At 38.0% G+C, this 18,797-nt stretch overlaps 1 protein-coding gene across 2 annotated transcripts in view; it reads left to right on the top strand.

Annotated features, from left to right (window-relative positions):
• The first annotated feature begins 9 nt into the window (after positions 1-9).
• COL4A3BP (collagen, type IV, alpha 3 (Goodpasture antigen) binding protein) overlaps positions 10-18,797 on the top strand; it is a 158,150-nt gene continuing 139,362 nt past the window's right edge. The window contains exons 1-2 of one of the 2 annotated variants that reach the window (XM_006901433.1): positions 10-129; positions 11,964-12,098. In XM_006901433.1, coding sequence (XP_006901495.1) covers positions 34-129; positions 11,964-12,098 — 231 coding nt within the window. In that variant the 5' untranslated portion in view covers positions 10-33. The remainder of the gene's footprint in view (positions 130-11,963; positions 12,099-18,797) is intronic. The other variant, XM_006901432.1, reaches the window with a different exon arrangement.

The raw sequence follows: 18,797 nt of genomic DNA, 5'->3' as shown, positions 1-18,797 counted from the left end.
GAGGCCGGTCTCCTGCTTGTCTGTCGCGCCTCCATGTCGGATAACCAGAGCTGGAACTCGTCGGGCTCCGAGGAGGATCCGGAGACGGAGTCCGGGCCGCCTGTGGAGCGCTGCGGAATCCTGAGCAAGGTGAGCTCCGCGCGGGACTTGGGAGACCCCGGCTGCGGGACTCACCTGCTGGGAGGCGAGCGGAGGGCGCGGGGTGGGGCTGGCGGGGAGGCACGGACCGTCCCGGGGCGGGGGCTGCGGAATGAGCCGGGGTGCAGGGCTGAGTCCTGCCGCAGGAGTGCCCGCGGCAGGGGTGTGGTGGGGGCCGACGGGGACTGTCCTGCCGGGCTGCCCGCTGGCTTGGCGGGTGCAGGGGGTGGGGGAGACGTGTGCCAGCCGGAGGTACAGTTTGCGAGGCGGGATGCGCGCCGATGTTGGGACCCAGGACGGCAGCTGCTCCGGGTGTTGGAATCTGAGTTGGACAAGAGCGATGTCAGAACAACTCGGCTCAGGGGCGGTGTAAACCGAACACCCCCCAAACAAGCTCAGTCCGGAGATGCCCAGTAGTGTATGGGGTTTGGGGTTCCGCTTACGCTGCTCTTTTAGGCTGACGCCCGGGCATTTCTTCTGGGTGCTGATATCTTTAGGTGGGTAGAGGGTGTACTTGGATAGCTATGAAGAGAGATGAATGAGGAAGACTTTCACACTATTTCTCCCTCATCCCCTACCCCAGTTCTCGAAAGCGCTATTTAATCGACACGTGGTAGGACAGGAAACATTCATAATAACTTGGAACGTGTCATAATGGAGACCGATCTTTGGTCCCAGAAGAGCAGCATTATTTAATAATAAAATATCTTGCAGGCAGGAGTCCAGGGAAGGAAATATAGACCTTTGCTGTAATTTTCTTTTAAAAAAAAATTAAAAAATTGTCTTTTCAAAGTATTGGCAAAGTAGATAATCATTTGTCGAACTATAAGGTTAATAAATAGTTACCATGGATGAGGTCCTTTTTAAGAGACAAAGTGGGTGCTCTTTTGATAGTTCATGAGGAGGTTTAAGTGTTTGCTATGAGAAGATTCACATAGTTCTGCCTGCTGCCTACTTCCTTCTTCCTTCCTGTTAAACTTTGAGAATTGGCTGGAGCTTGTAGTTAACTAGGAGAGGGAGGGAGTTGGGGGCAGTCCCTTAACAAGTTGATCATAAGATCCTAGGTCATGTGTAGCCACTGACTATTAAGAAATCATTCTGTTTCCAGTATTCAGAGTTGGCTAAGCATTTATACTTAATTTGTGGCATTGCTTCCTGTTAAGCTATTAGAAAGTCTTTAGAAGGCTAGTAATAAAGGGCCTAGGAAAAGAATGTGTATCAAAGCCAAAGGCTTGCGAAGGTTGACTTTTATTTGTTCTGGAGAACGCTAGTGATAAGTGATAAGTAGTGATAATGTGATCGTTCTTGAAATTCGAGTGAAAGATTTACAAAAATAAAGCTCCCTAGGGTTTCTTTAGGTTAAGCATATCTTGTAACCGAAGAGTCTGTATTGAAGGAACATGACTTGTAATAGGTATACATTTTCAGGTGGGAGTAGTTATGAAATTAATTCTTTGCTTTTCATTGATTTAAGCAGTTTCATCACTTTCTCATTAGAAGAGAAGTAGTGCACTGCTGTAGTAGTATTGTGGTGGTGGTAAAATGTACTTTTGATCTATGTAGCATCACTTTTGGGGGGAGTCAGGACAAGGTTAGAGTAGTCATCAGTGCTTTGAGTATTCATTTGAATATAGAGTTGACATTTTTAAAAAAATGTAAACTCTTTGGTAATTAAATTCATATTTACCTCTTGTGTGGAAGTTTTTACCATTGTTCGTATTGTTTTTACTGCTATTGACTTTATTATTGTTATATGTACAGTCAGTTAATAGACTTTTCATATTATTGTTATGAACAGCTAGGAAGGTGTTTTCCTGCTTAGCAGTTTGGGGTTTTATATAATGTTCTCTGGAAGTCTTATTAAAACCAAGGGTATTTTATATAAATAATTATAAATGTGTATGTGTAATTTGAGCCATTTGTATTTTACTGGCAGTGTATTTTATTTTTTAACCTTTTATTGTGAATTGGTTTTCAGAGCAAATCCGTTTCCAATTCAGCAGAGTTCATACACATTTTATTCTGTCTTGTCATTGAGGGCAGTCCTCACCCTTATCTCATTTCCTCTCCCATTTCTTGTTTCTATTCCTTCTTTCTTAACCCTTAAAAAAAAATTTATTAATTTCAATGAAAATTTGCAGAGACTTTGATTTCCATTCATTCCTTGTTGCACTTTTCTACACCCCCCCCCCCCACACACGCACTACCCTCTTGGAAAAGTTAAAGACAAATTCTTTCATTGTTTTACAGTCCTTCCCCTCAGGTCCACTCCACTATGCAGCCTTCAGTCTGGACTCTTGTCATGACAAAAATACCCAAATCACATATCCCTTTTAAACCGTTTTCTCCCTCATCTGTTTGAATGCAGTATACATTATTGAATCCATCTTTCTCAGTCTCTCTCCAACCCCAAGGTCAGTCCTGTTTTACAACAGTGGCACCATGCAGTATTTGTCCTTTTGTGACTGAGATACTTCACTCAGCATAATGTCCTCCAGGCTCACCCATTTTGAATAATATTGCATGAGTTCCTTGTTTTTCAATGCCGCGTAGAATTCCATTTTGTGAATATACCACAGCTTCTCTATCCATTCGTTTGTTGATGGGCACTTAGGTTGTTTCCACCTCCTTGCTAGTGTGAACAAAGCCGTGGTAAACATGGGTGTGCATATTATCTGCTTGGATGTCAGTTATGGTAGTGCCATACCGCCTTCCCCAGTGGTTGCACCATTTTACACTTCCACCAACAGTGAATAAAGGTTTCCGGTTTCTCCACAACCTCGCCAGCATTTGTTGTTTGCTATTCTGTTAAATTTTGCTATTCTTACTGGGGTGAGATGATACCTCATAGTTGTTTTGATTTGCATCTCTCTTAAAGCTAGGGATTTAGAACATTTCTTCATGTGCTTGTTAGCCATCTGAATGTCCTCTTCCGTAAAGTGTCTGTTCATATCCTGTACCCATTTTTCTATTGGATTATTTACCTTTATCTTGTGGGGCTCAAGTATATTATAAATTCTAAATAAGTCCCTTATCTGATATGTCATTACCAAATACTTTTCTTCCAATCTGTGGCTTCCCTTTTTACCCTGTTGGAGAAGTTTTTGGATGTGCACAGGCATTTGATTCTTAGAAGGTCCCATTCATCTATTTTATCTTCTCCTGGTTGTAGGATTTCTTAACCCTTTTTAACATTCTTACTTGTGCACATAACTTTTGGATCCTGAATGGTTGATTATTATGAGAAGTACATACCATCCTAGTGCTTTAGTGTTTTATTCCATATTTTCCTCTCAGTCTATCGAGGACTTTGTAATGTAATCTTTCTTGGAATGCTTGGTTGGGATAACCAGGTGCTGTCTAATTCTGGTCTCTTGCAGAGGCAGAGGTTTGAATGCTGGTGGCCTCACAGGTAAGGAGCTGCCAACCCAAATTGAGCAGGCTGGTTCAAATCCATCAGCTGCTCTGTGGGAGAAAGATGAGCAATCTCCTCCTGTGTGATTTTTGTTGCTAGATGCCCCTAAGTCAAGCACTACCCATAGTCACCCTCTGAACCAACCTGCCTGTCCTGTACCATCTTCATCAATTGAGATTTCTGCAGTCACCTTGTCAATCCATCTCTTTAAGGCTCTTCCTCATTCCTTGACCCTCCACCTTTGCAAGCATGATGTCTCTTTCCAAGGAATAGCCCTTCCTAACAAGATACCCAAAGTATGTGAGACAAATCTTCATTATCTTTGCCTCCAAGAACACTCTTGCTGCACTTTCTCCTAAACATAACTGCTTGTTCCTTTGGTAGTCCATGGGATGTTCTATACTCTTCTTAGAAAACACCACAACTCAAAAGAAGAAATTCTTCAGTAATCTTTATTCCTTGTCTAGCTTTCAGATATATAGGAAATAGTTGAAAAGACCATGATTTGAATCAGGCAGCACTTAAATCTTTAAAGTGACATCATTGCTACTTAGTATTTTGGAGAAGTCCTTAAACAGACCCTCAGATTGCAGCATGTTTTTTGATTTGTTGATGGCTAATACCAAGGGTGTTGATTGTGGATCCAAGTAAGTTGAAATAGTTGACAACTTAAGTCTTTTCTCCATCTATCATGATGCTTGCCTTTTGGCTCAGTGTTGAGGGTTTTGTCTTCTTGATGTTAAGATATAATTCATATTGAAGTCCTTGATCTTTTGCAGCAAGTGTTTCAAGTCCTCCTTCCTTTCAGCATTCAGGATGTAATCTGCATAACGGGGGATTCTACCCCTGATTCTGATGCCACATTCCTATTCATAAAGTCGTTTCCCAAATGATTTGCTCAGCGTCCAGATTGACTAGGTATGGATAGAGGATACAACCCTAAAACACAATTTTATTAATTTTAAACCATGCAGTGTTCCCTCACTCTATTGAGAAAATAGCTTTTTGGTCTAGATACAGGTTTCATATGAACATTAGCAAGTGTTCTGAGATTTCCATTTAGTGTTAGGTATAGTTTGTTATGAGTCTCCACACTCTGGTTGTAGGCCGTAGTTGTATTATTGGTGCTGTTATATGCTGTTCAGTCTACTACTACTGACAGTGATCCTGTGAAAAATAGCTCTGAACCCTGCCCTATCTTGAGCCACTCTCACTGTCTCTAACATACCTGCCCCTATTGCCACAGTCAGTGTGTCACTTCAACTCTTCCGGGGTCTTTCTCTTCTGCACTGACCCTCCATCCTTCCAAGCATATTGTTCTCCAAGGACTGGTCCCTCCTGGCAACATGTCCAAAGTACAAGATATAGAGCTTCAAAATTCTTGTCTCCAAGGAGCAAACTGTACTCCAACACTCTTAGAGGCATTGACTTTTTCTGTCCTTCTTAGTCATTGTATAGCTCTCAGGTGCATAGCAAATAATTGCAGAGACCATGGCCTAGATCAGGTGCACCTTAGTCTCTAAACTTATATTTTTGCTCTTTAGCGTTCTGGAGAGGTCCCTTACAGCAGACTTCTCCAATGCAATTTGTCTTTTTATTTCAAAACTGCTAGTGCAAAGAGAGTGGGTTGTGAATCCGAGCAAGATGAAGCGGTTAACAACCTCAGTCTTTCCTCCGTCTATCATGATGCTGCCATTAGCCCAGATTGAGCAAGTAGGGTTGTGTCGTCAGCATAACGTAGGTTGTTGATGAGTCTTCCTCCAGTTTTGATCCCACATTCATCCTCATAGATCCCAGCCTCCTGAATGATCTGTTCCAATATAGGCTGAAAAGGTATGGAGACAGGTGGCACCCCCAGAGTACACGTTTCCTGATTTTGAACCATGTAATGTTTCCTTTCTCTGTTCTGATGACTGTTTCCTGGTCCAAGTATAGGTTTCACCTGAGTACAATCCAGTGTTCTCAGATTCCCATTCTTTTTAAGAATTGCCACAATTCGTTGTGATCCATGCAGTCAGATGCCTTTGAAACACAGACATTCCTTTGGTACACTCTGCTTTCATCCAAGATCTATCTCCTATTTGCTGTGATTTCCCTAGTGCCATAACCTCTTTTAAATCCAGCTTGTATTTCTGGTAGTTCTCTGTCAATATATTGTTACAGTTGTTTTTGGATAATCTTCAGGAAGATTTTGCTTGCATGTAATACAGTGATACTGATTTCTGTACTCTGTTGGATCATCCTTTTTTGAAATGGAGATAAATATGGATCTCTTCCATTCATTTGGCCAGCTAACTGTCCTCCAGATTTCTTTGCATAATCTGGTAATTACATCCAGGCCCAGTTCCGTCAGAGCAGCTTGAACTTCCTCCTTCATCACCATTGCTTCTTGATTATATACTGTTTGATGAAATCCCTCTGTGTCAGCCAATTCTTTTGGTGACTGTACTCCTTCCACCTTCTTTTGATGCTTCTTGGATCATTCTGTATTCTGACCGTAGTGTTCTTCAGTTCCTTCAGTTTAAGATATGCTGAGTGAGTTTGTCCTTTTAAAATTTCTGACTCTATTTCTTTTCCCATTTCATTATAATGCCTCATTTTCTCAAACTTAGTTTTGATTTACACCTCTCGAATAGCTTACAGTCAGAGGCCTCTCCAATTTTTTGAGGAGCAGTGATGTTAGTTTGAGGATAAGGTGTGTGCCTGATTCAGATCATAGTCTCTTCAATCCCTTGCTATGCTGCTGAGAGCTGGACAATGAATGAATAAGGATGAGAGAAATTGAATTGATGCTTTTGAACTGTGATTTTGGAAAGATATTCTTTGGAGAAGGACATCATGCTTAGAAAGATAGAGGAATGTTGAAAGAGAGGAAGACCCTCAAGCAGGTGAATGTTCACAATGACTATAACAGTGCGCTCAATGTGTCAGAGGTTGTGAGGATGGCACAGATTATGACAAGGTTCAGATCTGTTGTTCATAGGGTCACTTATGAGTTGTTCTCAACTTGATGGCACCTTACCTATGAAGTGTGTCTTCCATAGACTTCTCAGATACTGAGTGGTTATTGTTTTGGAGTGCCATTAAGTCAACTACAACTCACAGTGACCCTGTGAATAATGAATCTAAATCCTGTGCCATCCTCATCATTTCTGATAGATGTGAGCACAATGATACAGTTACTGTGTTAATTCATCTTTTTGAGGGTCTTCCTCTCTTTCTGTGCACTTTAACCCTTTTCAAGCATAATTTCTTTTTTTAGGGACTTGCCTTTCCTGACAACATGCCCAAAGTGTGTGAAATGAAGTTTCACCATCCTTGCCTCCAGAGAGCACCCTGGTTTCAACCTTCCTCCAAGAAAGACTTGTTTGTTCTTTTGACAGTCTTTGGGTTATTTAGTACTCTTCTCCAGTACCACAACTCAAAGGCATCAATTCTTCTTCTGTCATTCTTACTCATTGCTCAACTTTCAGACATATAGCATGTAATTAAAAAGAGTATGGTTTGGATCTTCGGTGTACCTTAATCTTAAAACTGACATCATTGTTCTTTATCACTTTGGAGAAGTTGCTTTGTTTCGTTTTGTTTTAACAAATAGAAATTTCTCACAGTTCAGGAGACTAGAAGCCTGAATTCAGAGCACTAGCTCTTTTTTTAAAAAAAAAATACCTATTTTTTTCATTGCTGCACACTTACTTTTTTTTTTTTTTTTTTGCTGCACACTTTCTTCACCCCTCACCCAGTTCACCCTGCAACCATGTTCCAGATTGTTGTAATATATAATGCCTAATCATATATTCCTTTTAGTCAGTTCTTCTGCTCATCTGTTCTACTGCAGTGTTCATTATCTATCCATTCTTTTCTCATTCTCTCTGCAACACCTGCAGGTCTGTCCTATTTTATAACAGCAGTGTTATGCAGTGTTTGCCCTTTTGTGACTGAGATAGTTCACTCAGCATTATGTCCTCGAGGCTCCCCCATGTTGTGTAATGCTTTGAGTTCGTTGTTTTTCCGGGTTTTGTAGTGTTCCATTGTGTGACTGTACCTGTTTTTTTTTGTTTGTTTGTTTTGTTTTGTTTTTTAAAAAAATCCATGTGTTTGTTGATGGGCTTTTGATCTCTTTGCTATTGTGAATAATGTAACCATAAACATGGGTGTGCATATATCTGTTTGAGTCATGGCTCTGGCTTCTTTCAGGTATATCCCCGTAGTGGAATTACTGGATCAAATGGTATTTCTATTTCCAACTTTTTGAGAAAGCATCAGACTGCTTTTCATAGTTAGCTGTACCATTTTACCTTCCAACCAGCAGTGAATAAAAGTTTGTCTCTTTACAACCTCACCGGCATTTATTGTTTTGCTGCCCTGTTGAACTTAGCTATTGTTGCTGAGATTTTTGGAAACTTCTTAACGATAGATTTTCCCAAAGCAAACAACTTTTGCTTTCTTTGTCTGCTGTTACCGAAGGTGTTGATTGTGTATCCAAGTAAGATGAAATTGTTGACAGAATCAGTCTTTTCTCCATCTATCATGATGCTGCCTATTGTTTTCTTGATAATGACTTGTAGTCTGTATTGAAAGCTGTTATTGATTTTCTGCAGCAAGCATTTTTTTTTCCAAATCCTCCTCGCTTTTATTCAAGCAAAGTTGTGTCATTTCCATAATACCTGTTGTTGGTGATACTTTCTCTAATACTGATCCCACATTCTTCACATAGTCCAGACTTTTTTATGATTTGCTAAGCATACAGATTTAATAGGTATGGACAAATGACAGCCCAGACACTCACCTTTCTTGATTTTAAACCATGAAGTGTTTCCTTGCTGTTCAAACAGCAATTTCTTGAACTAGGTATAGGTTTCACATGAGCACAATTAAGCATATTCTTCTTGATGTTAGCCATAATTTGTTTTGATCAACACAATTAAATGTCTTTGCATAGCCAATAAAACACAAATAGATATCCTTCTGGTATTCCTCTTCCAGCAATGATTTCTCTGACATCAGCATGATGTCCCTGTTGCCATGACCTCTTCTAAATCCAGCTTGAATTTCTGGCTGTTCTGTCACTGTATGGTTCTAGCCATGTTTGAATAATCTCCAGTATAGTTTTGCTTGTGTGTAATAATCATAATTTTGTTTGGTAATTTCCACATTTTATTGGGTCACCGTTCTCCAGAATCGGAATAAATGTGGCTCTTTTTCTGTCGGTTTGCTACAGAGCTGTTTTCCAAATTTCTGGACACAGTGGTGAACATGTCAAGGACTGCCTCTCTTTATTGACACATGTCAATCTGTATTCCAGTGATTCCAGAGTCCTTATTTTTTGCTAATATCTTCAGTGCAGCTTTAACTTCTTGCTTTCGTTACCTTTGGGTTTTGATCATAAACTGCTTCCTGAAATGGGTTTGTGTCAGCCAATTCTTTTTGGTACAGTGACTTCATGCATACCTATGTCTTCTTTTGATGTGTCCTGAAGAATCATTCAAGATTTTGCCCATAGAAGCTTTCATTATTGCAACTTGAGGCTTTAATTTGTCTTTCTGTTTTTTCAGCTTGGGAAATGTCGAGTGACTTCTTTCCTTATTTCCTAACTCTAGCTCTTAGCACATTTTGTTATAATTGTTTGTGTTGTCTTTTCCACCTATCCTTTGAAATATTCCTTTTACTCCCTTTTCTTTGCTTCACAACATTCTGGTGCAATTTTCAGAATTTGTATTTTGGTCTTCCTTCCCTCCTGTCTTTGTAATGATTTTTGCTTTCTTCATGGATGATATTCTTGATGTCATAATAATTCTAGGTGTTCATAACCTTTATCACTATGAATCTTGGTTGAAAAAATGATTCATGAGTTGGTGATATTTGATTAAATAATAAACCTCATTCATCTCTCTGAATTCTCTCCATCCTTTGAGGTTTTACTTAATCTTTCTCCATGCACTTGTTTGCTGGATTGCTATACAAAATGATCCTTGTTGTTAAGCTTTTTCTTACATTGTCAACAACTGGCAATATAGAATTTTTATTTGAACTCTAAGCATTTTTATTGTAACTTGCTTCTTTTACTCTAAATTATGTATATGTATTTTTTTTTCCTCTTGATTTATGCTTACTGGACTCTTAGAACAGGGATTTATTATTATATTCTGCATTATCTAGTATATTACAATGCATACATTTCTCAAATGAGGTAGAGTAGTGATAAAGGTGAAAGCCTTTCCTGTCAGTGCAGTATTAGAACTAAGTTATTTAGGTAAGAGCCTGAGACAAACGTAATTTGCTAGTCTCTCTGTAAGAAATAAATGTAAAATTACAGATACCTTGTTTTTTATGCCTCTCCTCTCACTTTGAAAAGGACCTGTACTACTGAGTGATCCTGACATTTAAGCTTCATTAACTAAACATAATTCTGCTTCCAACTGATCAAATGCTATCTCCCAGGCATTTTTCTGTTTATGTATTTGTTTAATCTTTACAGTAACAGAGGTAGATTCTTATAAAAACACAAACAAGAAAAGGCAAGTAACTGGCCCACAGTCACACACATATTGCTCTTAGACTAATAATTTGACCTCCTGCTCTTGGATTAATAATTTGAAGCAAAGCAGGATTAATTTGGAGAGGATTGCTAGTCTATATCATTTGTACTTATAGCAATGGGGAGTTAATATAAGTTTTCGAGCTCGAGGTGAATTGAGAATAATATGTAAAATAAATATATAAATATAATTAATGCATAAATTATGTCAGTTATGAGATAAAAAGTAAGGTGCTGGATAGTGTTATGATTTCTCAGGAATCTTTAGAATACAATTTTAATTAGTTCATTGAAAATAGAGACTAGGAGGCAAATGAAACATTTATTCTGGAGGGATAATTAATAGAATTTGGTGATGGATGGTAAAGGTTGAGAAAAACAGATATCGAGTATCTACTGTGAGTATACTGTTTAGCTTTCTAAACAATATGGAAGGAATTTGATGCTCAGAAAAGCTAAACAAATTTCCAAAGCTTCTTAATGGCTTGTAAAGTATTAGAGCAACCTAAGTATCCATTACTCTGTATATATAGTACTCCAACTGACCCTGAGCCAGATTTGGGATTAAATGACTGCAGGAATAGCAATTTAGACAAGGTAATTAGGAAATACAATGTGGGAGGGGGTGAATTTCATTTTATATGTAACCACTATTGTTCCACGTATTATTTTAGTAGGTGGCTACATGGTGGTAAATTATAGGCAGTTAAAAAATTAGAAAATGGTGACTAGAGAGTAGTAGAAAAGAATGAGTTAACTTGTCAGTAGTATAATTGAGTTCTATGATAGAAGGAGTGTATATAGTGATGGGGTTTAGAAAAATTCAAGAGCTTAATCAAATTTCAAGCGAGCTGATTGGAAAAATAAAGTTTTTCTCGTAGGGTAAAAAAAAAGCATAAGACAATGCAGTATATCTTAACAACCCATTTTAAATTCTGCAGATAGTTAAAACACACAGTGCACAAAAATAATGTAAAATCAAGTGTATTTGGAGGTTATATTGCTGCTTTTGGGGGGCCAGTTTAATGATCGTGAAAATAATTGTGCAACAAAACTTTTACAACACAGAAACCACTTATAAATTCTGGAGATAATCATGGTAGGCTTATGAAAATCAGTTTTATATTTGTGTTACTACTGTTGAATTATAAAAATAAATCTTCAAGAAAACTTGAATAACTATTTCAGATGTGATACTGAGTTCCATAAAGGAAAAATCAAAGTTAAATATAATCATAAAAAATTAATGGCTTAGTGTTTTTATTCTGTGTCTTAAGACCATTGTAACTTTGCTTGTGGGAATAATTTATAATAAGAGAAGAAAGAAATTATATAACTGGACTTTTTATCCCCAGTGATTCTGTTAATGATGGCAAGTGCTGAAACAACTTAAGGGTAACCAACATGACTAGAGAGTGTGAAAACACAAAAAACAAAGTAGAATTTTTAACTAAAATTATTTGTTTCATTCCTCAACTGTTAAAGAAAAAATTATATATTTTTATAACCTTATTTACTTAAAATTTATATAAATAGCAAAATCATGACATAATCAATCTCAGCTTTTTCTTTTTTTTTTTTTAAATGCTCTGCCATTGCAGGGCTTCAAAAAAGTAGCTTAAGACTCAAGATTGTTCCTCTCCATTAAAATCTTTAGTAAAAGACACATGATTTATATGATCTCAAGAGAAACAAGAGTATTAGGTATTTACTTTTAGAATCACTTATATTGCTTATATGTATAATTGGTTTAGAACTTTCAACATTTTTGTTTTAAAATTAGATTGCTGTGTGAGGAAGTTTGGATTTTCTAAAATACTAACTTCCTGTTGCATTCTTGGTTTTTTCTTTTCCCTGTGCCTTATTTCTCAGTGGACAAACTACATCCATGGGTGGCAGGATCGTTGGGTCGTTTTGAAAAACAATACTCTAAGTTATTACAAATCTGAAGATGAAACAGAATATGGCTGCAGGGGCTCTATCTGTCTTAGCAAAGCTGTCATCACGGTAAGTTGCTGTTCTCTCTCAAGAAATATTTATTGACAAAGGGGGGAGGGGAGTTAGGAGAGGGAGAAATCTCAAGGTTGCAAAGTTTGTGGTGGGCAAAACAAGACGGTGAAGGAATTAGGAAAGGTCTAATGGGGGACCTGAAAAGGTAGGGTAATGATGGATATGGATCAGTGGTGATTAATTTTATAAAACACTTCAGATAGGAATCATAATGTGAAATACAGTGTGAATGGAAGAATGCATGAAACACAATATATATAAACGAAACAGTATATATGACTTTTGTCTGTAAACCAATAGAAAATTAAAACATTTTTAAAACCCCAACAAATATTTATTGAGCACCCATAATATACCAGGAATTATTCTAGGTACTTGGGATATATCTGTAAACAATAGACAAAGGTTCATGCCTAAGAAGTTTACATTCTAATAGTCTTTTCCAGTTATTTTAGAGTACTTATTATTTCAGGCAATTATGTATGAACATACAGTGTTTTATCTACTTGATAAAACTATGTCAAACCACTTTAAGGACTTCAGAAAGAAACATATTAGATGCTTTAAAATCTGATAGGATTGGGACAATTACTTTTGATAGGTTATTGACAGCATTAAAGCAGAAAGATAAAAATGGAGCACGTACAGTTTATAATTTTTTTGTTTAACTTAAACTATGTGAATGTGTGTTATTTGCCATTTTTAAAGAACAACCCTATTTTTTTAATGTAAACTAGAAAGAACTTTGTTTTTTAAATAAACTATATCCATATTGCATACTCTCTAACTTCCTATTATTTATATAAAACAAAAGCTTACAGGTACTTTTAAAACTTGTGTGTGTGTGTGTGTGTGTGTGTGTGTGTGTGTGTCTGTGTCTGGTTTTCCGCAAATATTTTACAGTTACTGCTTATCTAATTCAGTATTTTTTAAAGAAATGACTTAGTTTTATTAGACCATTTTACTTAGTTACAATCTGTATTACTTGTAAAAGTAAAATGTGTACTTTGGATTTGTGTTAATGTCTAAAGCCCTAATTTGTAAATTGCACATTTAAAGAAAATCATGATTTTTATCTATTCTGCCCACCCTTTTTTTTTTCTTTTTTCTAGAATTATATTTTATTAATTTTCATAAACATTTACAGAGATTTTGGGCTTCCACTCATTCATTGTTGCAACCCCTTTTTATACTCATAATTTAAAAACATAAAATAAGTACTTGAGAGGCTTAGTTGTCTATCAAGTAAAAAGAATTGCTTGGTGGTCTGTCAAGTAAAAAGAACTGTTTGGTGATTTCTGCCCGTTTTCTGTGTACTGTTATAGCCATTTGTAAATAATCAAGATTTTATTTGCATGTGATAGTAAATGATAATGTTCTATAATTTCCATGTTCTGTTGGATCACCTTCTTTTCTTTTTTCTTTTTTTTTAAATTTATTTTTATTTTATTATTTTTGTGTACTGTCAAATCAGATCTGACTGGTACAGGAGGAGATTGTCCCTCCTTCTCGGGCAGAGCATCTGGTGGATTCGAACTGTGTACCTCTGGGATTGCAGTGCAGCTTCTTGCCACTAGGCCACCAGAGCTCCCTCTTTTTTCTTTTTTTTTTTTAATGAGTGCAAGTTTGGACCTTTTCCAGTCAGTTGGCCAGGTTGTTGTCCTCCAGATTTCTTGGCATAGACTAGTGAGCAAGTTCAAGTCTACATTTGTTTGTTAAAATATGTCAGTTGGCCTTCAGTGAAGCTTATGACTTCTTTCATTTCCATTTTTTTCTTGATCATATGCTACTTGCTGATATGTTTCAATGTCAATTAATTCTTTTTAATACAGAGAATCTATTCCTTCCATCATCTTTAGATGCTTCCTGCATCACTCAAGATCTTTTGGCCCATAGAGTCTTTGAGGTTTGCAACTTGAGGCTTGAATTTGTCTTGCAGGTCTTCTAGCTTGAGAAATACCAAGCGATAATACGCAATAAAGATAGCATTTCAAACCAGTACGGAAAAGGTGAATTCAATTAACAATATTTGGGGAAGGGTCAAGGTAATGGGAAAGATCTGAACGACAGGGTAATGATGGGCATAGTTCAGGGGTGATTCATTTTATAAACCACAATGTATGGCAATGATTATATGAAACAGTGTGAATGTAATGTGAAATAATAGTGGTGTGTATAAATTTTGTATGCACACCAATATAAAACAAAAAAGTTGGGGGTTTTTCCCCCTAGTTTATTTACAGAATTCTAATACAAGTGAATCATTAGCATTCAAATATATGCACCAACAACTAGAGCAAAAGAAGAGGAAATAGATGATTTCTACCAACTTTTGCAATCAGAGATCGATTGAACATGCAACCAAGATACATTAATAGTGATGGATGACTGGAATATGGAAGTTGGGAACAGAGAAGAAGGATCAGTAGTTGGAAACCATGGACGTGGTGAAAGAAATTAAGCTGGCGATAGGATGATGGAATTTTGCACAATCAGCAATTTAATTTTTGCAAATACATTTTACAAGAAACATAGATGCAGGCTACACACATGGATCTCAACTGATGGTATGCATAGGCCTCAGATAGATTACATCTGTGGAAAGAACCATTGGAGAAGCTCAATATGAGCTGTGAAAACTAGGCCTGGTGCTGATTATGGAATAAATCACCAACTATTCATATGCAAGTTTAAGCTGAAGCTAAGGAAAGTAAAATATGACCTTGAGTCTGTCCCACCTGAATTTCAGAATCATCTCAGGAACAGGTTTGAGGCCTTGAACACTAGTGAGCGAAGACCAGATGAGTTGTAGGAGAATATCAAGAATATCATCCAGGAAGAGTGTTGCAAAGATGGAGGAGGAAAAATAGCCCAAAGTGGATGTCAGTAGAGACTCTAAATATTGCACTGGAGCGTCGAGAAGCCAAAGCAGAAGGAAGAAATCAAGACATTAAGGAGCTGAGCAGGAGATTTCAAGAGGCTGTGTGACAAGACAAAGTAAAATATTATAATGAAATGTGCAAAGAGCTGGAGTCAGAAAATCAAAGAGGCCGAACTTGCTCAGCATTTTTTTAAGAGTTTTATTTTACTAATTTTAATAAACATTTACTGAGATTTTGGATTTCCATTCGTTCATTGTTGTACTTTTTTTTCTTACCCACCCCCTCCTCCCCATCCCCAGTTTGCTCCCCTCTTTTAAAAGTAAAAGATAAACTTCTTCATTGGTATACAGTCCCCCCCCGCTTCCCCCAATGCACTCGATTACTCCATTATGAAACCTTAATTCTGGATTCCTGTGATAATCATAATACCCTATCATATATCGCTTTTAAACTGTTCTCTCCCTCATCTGTTTCAATTCAGTATACATAATCCAGTTTTTCTCAGTTTTACCCCAATCCTGATGTCAGTCCCATTCTACAACAGTGGCACTATGCCATATTTGTCTTTTTGTGACTGAGATATTTTGCTCAGCATAATGTCCTCCAGGGTTAGTCATTTTGAATAATACTGCATGAGTTCCTTGTTTTTCAGTGAAGTGTAGTATTCCATTGTGTGATTGTACGACAGCTTCTCTATCCATTCGTTTGTTGATGGGTGCCTAGGTTGTTTCCAACTCCTTGCTATTGTGAACAAAGGTGCAATGAACATGGGTGTGAATATATCTGTTTGGATGGTGATGTGGCAGTTTCTCAAAAAGATGCAAATACAGAAAGAAAAAAAAAAGATGCAAATAGAGATACCATTTGACCCAGCATTTCTTAAGCTCAAGGAACTGAAGAGGAAATTCAAGCCTTGAGTTGCAATACTTAAGGATGCTTTGGGCAGAATATTGAGTGATCCTGGGAAGTATTAAAAGAAGATTAAAAGAGTATACAGAGTCATCATACTAAAAAGAATTGGTGGACACAGAAGAATTTAATGAAACAACATATGAGCAACAGCTGATGGTGATCAAGGAAGATTTTCACACTGCTTTGAAGGAATTGGCTAAGAACAGGGCCCCAGGAATTGATGGTATATCAATTGACATGTTTCAACTGACAGATGCTGCTCTAGATATGCTCACCAAGTTGTGCCAAGAAATCTGGAGAATAACCACTTGGCCAACTGACTGGAAGAGATCTATATTTGTTCCCATTCCAAAGAAAGCTGATCCCACAGAGTGTGGAAATTATTAAACAATATCATTAATATCTCATGCAAACAAGATTTTGCTGAAGATTATCCGAAAATGACTAGAACAGCACATCAACAGAGAATTACCAGAAGTGCAGACTGGGTTTAGATGGGGCCATGATGGTAGGGATATTGTAGCTAATATTAGATGGATCTTGGCTGAAAGCAAGGAGTACCAGAAGAATTTCTCTTTGTTTCATTGATTACACAAAGGCATTTGACTGTGTGGATCATAACAAACTGTAGCTAACTCTGAGAAGAATGGGAATCCCAGAACACTTGATGGTGCTGATGCAAAACCTGTACTTGGACCAGGAGGCAGTTGAGCAAGGAAACATTGCATGATTCAAAATTGGGAAAGGTGTATACCAGAGCTGTGTCCTGTCTCCATATCTTTTGAATCTTTATGCAGAACACGTTATCCTGGGCTCTGTGAGGAGAAATGTGGCATCAGGATTGGAGAAAGAATCATCAGCAACAGTCTGTATTATGCACATGACACAACTCTGCTTGCTGAAACTGAAGAGGACCTAAAGCACTTGCTGTGGAAGGTCAGGGTCTGCAGTCTTCAGTATGGATTGAGACTCAATATTAAGAAAACAAAGATTCTCACCACTGGGCCGATTGGCAGCATCATAATGGATGGTGAAGAGATTGAGATTGTTCACAATTTGGGTTTGCTTGGCTCCACAGTCAACACTCTTGACACCAGCAGCCAGGAAATGAAAAGACATGTAGCAATGGGAAATTCTGTGGTTAGAGACCTCTCTAAAGTGCTAAAGTGCAAAGGTGTCAGTCTGGAGACTAAGGTGTGCCTGATACATGCCATGGTCTTTGTAATCACTTGCTATGCATCAGAGAGCTGGGCAGTGACAAGAGATGACAGAAAGAGAATTGATGCCTTTGAGCTGTGGTGTTGGAGAAGAGTATTGAATATATCATGGATTGCTAGGAAAACCAACAGATTTGTCCTGGAAAGGGTGAAGCCAGGCTGCTTCTTGGAGGCAAGGATTCTGGGATTGCAGTGCAGCTTCTTGCCACTAGGCCACCAGAGCTCCCCTGGAGGCAAGGATTCTGAAACTTCTTCTGACATACTTTGGACATGTTGCAAGGAGGAACCAGTCGTTGGAGAAGGACGTCATGCTTGGGAGAATGGAGGGACAGTGCAGAAGAGGAAGACCTTCAATGAGATGGATTGATTCAGTGACTGGAGTAATGGGGGTCGGTGTGTCGGAGACGGTGAGATTGGCATAGGATAGGGCAAATTTTAGGTCTGTTGTACATAGGGTTGCTATGAGTCGCAGTTGACTTGATGGCACATAACAACAATAACAACAGCAGAAATTGAAACATACTCAGTTTCCCTCACTGCCCCCCATCAAATTGTACAACCCAATGATTAATCCTCTCTTCCCCCTGTACATCCACAGCCCTCAGCTTCCAGCCTCTCCCACCCCTCCTGGATCCTTATACTCATTCTACGATAATGGTATTATACAATATTTAATATTTTTAAAAATTTGGAGAACGACGATTTTGGAAATTTAAAATTTTTAGAGAAAGAAAAAAGCTAAATTGCCATTTACACCTAAATAATTTTCCACAGGAATAAATATTTGCATGTAAATTCTATATAAAAACATAATGCAGTCAGGCTTATTGGTTTGGAGTTGTGCTGTTAATCCAAAGACAGGTGGTTTGAATCTACTAGCTACACCTCCAGAGAAAGATGAGAAATCTCCTTATATGGATTCACAGCCTCTGAAAGCCCACTGGCAGGTCAGCTGTGAGTTGATTCCAACACAATGGTATATAACAACAACATACAGAAGCATACTCTTTGCAAATGAAAGATCTTTCTAAAGATCACTCATATCTAGCTAATCTTAAGAAATGAAGGAAAAGGTCAGGTATACAAGAGTGAGGGAAGTGTGGGAACAGCCGTATCTGACGAGTACTAACTATAGAGAGTAACTCCCCATCAAGAGCATCCACAGCACAAAAACAATCCCCGTAAGGTCAGATATGACCCCCATTCTCCTGTTCTTATTTCTACTAATTTTCCCACCAACTGTACATATTACCCTACTGCAGACTCCAAAATCCATTCCAGTGGCCACATAGATGTGTTTATTAGAAAAGCCAAGAGATTTCAATTCAGACTGATGACAGGTTACAATTGCTCAGTCCAGACAGCTTCTCAAAGATGTATGCACACCTTTTGACCTTCAGCATCATGGCTTAGGTTCGCATTACAAAGTTTTCTTGATCCTGCCAGTTGATGGCATCTGTAAGTCCTCCAACAGTCATGCAAAGGCCTCTGACTGGCAGCAGTCCCAAGGCAGCTCCATCTCATTTTGGTCTCTGGTTCTCTAATGAGGCTGCAGTTATTTCCTCTTATGTAGACCTAAATTTGACTGATGCAGGAATCTCTGGCCCTGAAGGACGTACACACGCTATTTTTTTTTATTATTATTAAATTTTATTAGTTTTAATGAACATTTACAGAGATTTGGG

Source organism: Elephantulus edwardii, unplaced genomic scaffold (assembly GCF_000299155.1).
Source record: "Elephantulus edwardii isolate Elephantulus edwardi_28Jun2011 unplaced genomic scaffold, EleEdw1.0 scaffold00326, whole genome shotgun sequence".
Taxonomy (NCBI): Eukaryota; Metazoa; Chordata; class Mammalia; order Macroscelidea; family Macroscelididae; genus Elephantulus; species Elephantulus edwardii.
The sequence above is the reverse complement of the archived record's forward strand: the minus strand, read 5'-3'. Positions and strand labels throughout refer to the sequence as shown.